The 4,546-nt window shown below is 45.9% G+C and overlaps 1 protein-coding gene across 1 annotated transcript in view; it reads left to right on the forward strand.

Annotated features, from left to right (window-relative positions):
• The window catches only part of hdc (histidine decarboxylase), a 38,798-nt gene that overhangs the window by 1,972 nt on the left and 32,280 nt on the right, over positions 1–4,546 (forward strand). The window contains exon 2 of the mRNA XM_043674586.1: positions 4,241–4,413. Coding sequence (XP_043530521.1) covers positions 4,241–4,413 — 173 coding nt within the window. The remainder of the gene's footprint in view (positions 1–4,240; positions 4,414–4,546) is intronic.

Here is a 4,546-nt window from a genome sequence, read left to right on the forward strand (position 1 = left end):
GCTTTTCGTCGTTTATGTAAATGATTTGGATGTGAACATAGAAGTTATAGTTAGTGAGTTTGCAGATGGCACCAAAATTGGAGGTGTAGTGGACAGCGAAGAAGGTTACCTCAGATTACAACAGGATCTTGATCAGATGGGCCAATGGACTGAGAAGTGGCAGATGGAGGTTAATTTAGATAAATGCAAGGTACTGTATTTTGGAAGGGCAAATCTTAGCAGGACTTATACATTTAATGGCAAGGTCCTAGGGAGTGTTGCTGAACAAAGAGAGTGCAGGTTCATAGTTCCTTGAAAGTGGAGGCGCAAGTAGATAGGATAGTGAAGAAGGCGTTTGGTATGCTTTCCTTTATTGGTCAGAGTATTGAGTACAGGAGTTGGGAGGTCATGTTGCGGCTGTACAGGAAGAGGTGACCTTATAGAGGTTTACAAAATTATGAGGGGCATGGATAGGGTAAATAGACAAAGTCTTTTCCCTGGGGTCGGGGAGTCCAGAACTGGAGGGCTTAGGATTAGGGTGAGAGGGGAAAGATATAAAAGAGACCTAAGGGGCAACTTTTTCACACAGAGGGTGGTATGTGTGTGGAATGAGCTGCCAGAGGATGTGGTGGAGGCTGGTACAATTACAACATTTAAAAGGCATCTGGATAGGTACGTGAATAGAAAGGATTTAGAGGGATATGGGCCAAGTGCGGGCAAATGGGGGCAGATTAGGTTAGGATATCTATTTGGTGTGGATGAGTTGGACCAATGTTTCTGTGCTGTACACATCTATGATTCCATGACCGTAGTTCAAATAGTTTGGATGGAGTGATTTTTGTCAGGTGTGTCCAGCAAGGCTTCCAGCCGTGATTTGTTCATTGGCTTACTGGAGGCGAGGCCATATTGGATTTGTGCTTGGCAATGAACAATGCCAAATGTCAGGTCCCTCGGTGGGAGAGCATTTCGGGGATAGTGATCACAACTCCCTGACCCTGACTATACTCATGGAGTGGAATAGGAGCAGACGGTGTGGGAAAGTATTTAATTGAGATGGGAGCAAATTTCAATGCTATTTGGCATGAATTGGGAGACCTAAATAGGGAACAGATGTTCTGAGGGAAATGAGAGTGTGGTGCTGGAAAAGCACAGCAGGTCAGGCAGCATCTGAGGAGCAGGAGAATCAATGTTTCAGGCAAAAGCCCTTCATCAGGAATTCCTCAGATGCTGCCTGACCTGCTGTGCTTTTCCAGCAACACACTCTTGACTCTGATCTCCAGCATCTGCGGTCCTCATTTTTGCCTAGTTCTCAGGGAAATGCACAACAGAAATTTGGAGGTTGTTTAGGAAGCTCCTGTTGATAGTGTTGGACAGGTTTGTCTCACTGAGGTAAGGAAAGGATGGTAGATTGAAAGTACCTTGGGTAACAAGGGGTATGGAATATCCAGTTAAGAGGAAAAAGGAAGAAGGTTGAGGGCTCTAGAGGGTTGCAAGGTAGCCAGGAAGGAACTGAAGAATGGACTTAGGAGAGCTAGAAGGAGGCAGGAAAAATCTTTAATGGGTAGGATAAAGGAAAACCCCAAGGCATTCTACACTCATGTGAGGAACGAGAGGGTGGCCAGAGTGAGTGTAGGGTCAGTCAGGGATAGTGGAGGGAACTTGTGCCTGGAGTCGGAGGAGGTAGAGGAGGTCCTTAATGAATACTTGGCTTCAGTTTTCACAACCGAGAGGCACCTTGATGCGTCTGAGGACAGTGTGAAATTCTAAAACAGGTTGATGTTAAGAAGGAGGATGTGCTGAAAATTTTGTAAAACATGGGGACAGCTAAGTCTGTTGGGCTAGACAGGATATACCCTAGGTAACACCAGGAAGTAAGGGAAGAGATTGCTGCACCTTTGGCGATGATCTTTGCATGCTCACTGTCCACTGGAGTAGTGCCAGATGACTGGAGGGTGGCAAATGTTATTCCCTTGTTCAAGAAAGGGAATAGGGACAATCCTGGGAATAACAGACTAGTCAGTCTTACGTCAGTGGTGGGTGAAGTATTGGAGTGGACTCTGAGAGACAGGATTTGTGATTACTTGGAAAACCATAATTTGATTAGAGATAGTCAGCATGGCTTTGTGAGGGGCAGGTTGTGCCTCACAAACCTTATTGAATTCTTTGAGGATGTGACAAAACAGATTGATGAAGGTAGAGCAGTGGATCTGGTGAACATGGATGTTAGCAAGGCGTTTGATAAGGTTCCCCGTGGTAGGCTCATTCAGAAAGTAGGGAGGCATGGGACACAGGGAAACCTGTCTGTCTGGATAAAGAATTGGCTGTCCCACAGAAGACAGAGAGTGGTGGTAGATGGAACACATTCAGCCGAGAGCTTGGTGACCAGTGGTGTTCCACAAGGATCAGTTCTGGGACCACTGCTGTTTGTGATTTTGATAAATGACTTGGATGAGGAAGTGGAAGGGCGGGTTAGTATGTTTTGCTGATGACACGATGGTTGGTGGAGTTGTGGATAGTGTGGAGGGCTGATTAAGTTGCAATAGGACATTGACAGGATGCAGAGCTGGGCCCATAAGTGGCATATAGAGTTCCATCTGGAAAAGTGTGAAGTGATTGAATTTGGAAGTTCTAATTTGAATGCAGAATAGAGGATTAAAGGTTCTTGGCAGTGTGGAGGAACAGAGGGATCTTGGGGTCCATTCCACAGATCCCTCAAATTTGCCACCCAAGTTGATCAGGTTGTTAAGAAGGCGTAAGGTGTGTTGCCTTTCATTAACAGGGGGATTGAGTTTAAGAGCTGTGAGGCTATGCTGCAGCTCTATAGGTTAGAGCATTGTGTTCAGTTCTTGTTGCCTCATTATAGAAAAGATGTGGCAAATTTAGAAAGAGTGCAGAGGAGATTTACCAGGATGCTGCCTGGACTGGAGGGCATGTCTTATGAAGAAAGATTGAGGAACATAAGCTTTTCTCATTGGAGGGAAGAAGGATGAGAGGTGACTTGATAGAGGTGTACAAGATAGAGTAGATAGCCAGAAACTTTTTTCCCCAGGGTAGAAATAGCTGTCAGGAGGTGGCATAATTTTAAGGTGATGGAGAAAGGTGTAGGGGAGATGTCAGAGGTAGGTTCTTTACAGAGAGTGGTGGATGTGTGGAATGCACTGCCAGTGGTGGGAGTAGAGTCAGAGACATTAGGGACATTTAAGTGACTCTTGGTTAGGCCCATAGATGATAGTACAATGAAGGGTATGTAGGTTAGTCTGATCTTAGAGTCAGATAAGATGCGGCACAACATTGAGGATGCTCCCGAAGGGCCTGTATTGTGCTGTACTAGTCTATTGTCTATATTCTAACATTTGATAACAATCTCTTGAGGAATGTAGCCGCCTGTAGCACTAAGCTCCCGAACTGAAGTCACTGTTGTCCAACCTGACATTGCTGCTGTCACGTTTCTAGATTCATAGGGTCATTGAACGGAGAAGGAAATCACTCATTCTGTCATATCCTCACCACTCTCACGAATAGTAACCCTCCCAGATACACTCTCACACCTTTTGCTTGTAATCCTGCAGTGTCTCTTTTCTCTTCAGGTGATAGGTTGTTCAATTCCTCTAGAAAGTTTTGATTGAATCTGCCTCCATTACAACCTCTGACACAGCCATACAGATCCTTCCAGGTTTTGCTTGTATCCTCACTGTTTCTTTTCCCAAGTGTCCTAAATCTGTGCCTCTGGTTCTCTGATCTATCCAACAATGGGGACAGCTTCTGTCGATCCACTCTGCTCAGAACCCTCATAAATTTGAAAATCTTGATTAAATCTGCTGCACCTTCTCAAAACAGAGCAGGCCAAGCATCTCCAATCAACCTCTGGAACCATTCTTGGAAATCCTTTCTAAAGCTGCCACACCCTGAAAACAGAGTGTGCAGAATTGGGTACGATACCCCAACTGAGGCTGAACGTACCTGGAGTTTGTGCCCAGACACACTCGGTGTTTCATCGAGGAGGTTGGTATCTGTACTGCTGTCTTAAAGACAACACTCGATGGAGTTGGAGGGAAAGTTCACAGCATCTACTTCCTGGTTAGTTCAGCTCAGTGAGCTCAGTAACCCTGCTGCTTTCCTAAAGGTCCATCTGCTTTCAAAAGAGTCTGATTGCCACTAGATTTCTCCTTTGTAGCTGTTCATTATTCTTGAGCTGTTTTCTCTGTCTCTTGCTCTCAAGTGTCTGATATATTTTAATATAAGCTGTTGTGTCTACCCCCAGGGAAGGAGCTGGTGGATTATATTGCGAAATATCTCAGCACTGTCAGGGAACGCCATGTTTCCCCTGATGTTAAACCTGGCTACATGAGAGATCTTCTCCCAGACAGAGCCCCACAGGAGGGCGAGAGTTGGAGCAGCATCTTTGAGGACATTGAAAGGGTCATCATGCCTGGGGTAGGGCATATCTCTCCACACACCCGTAACGCTGCTCCTCTCTACCCCCACTCATCCCCATCCTCACTCCCCCTCACTCCCCACTCCTCCCTCACCACCTGCATCCCCACTTTCCCCACAGCCTCACCCTCCA

Source organism: Chiloscyllium plagiosum, chromosome 32, assembly GCF_004010195.1.
Source record: "Chiloscyllium plagiosum isolate BGI_BamShark_2017 chromosome 32, ASM401019v2, whole genome shotgun sequence".
NCBI classification, from domain to species: Eukaryota; Metazoa; Chordata; class Chondrichthyes; order Orectolobiformes; family Hemiscylliidae; genus Chiloscyllium; species Chiloscyllium plagiosum.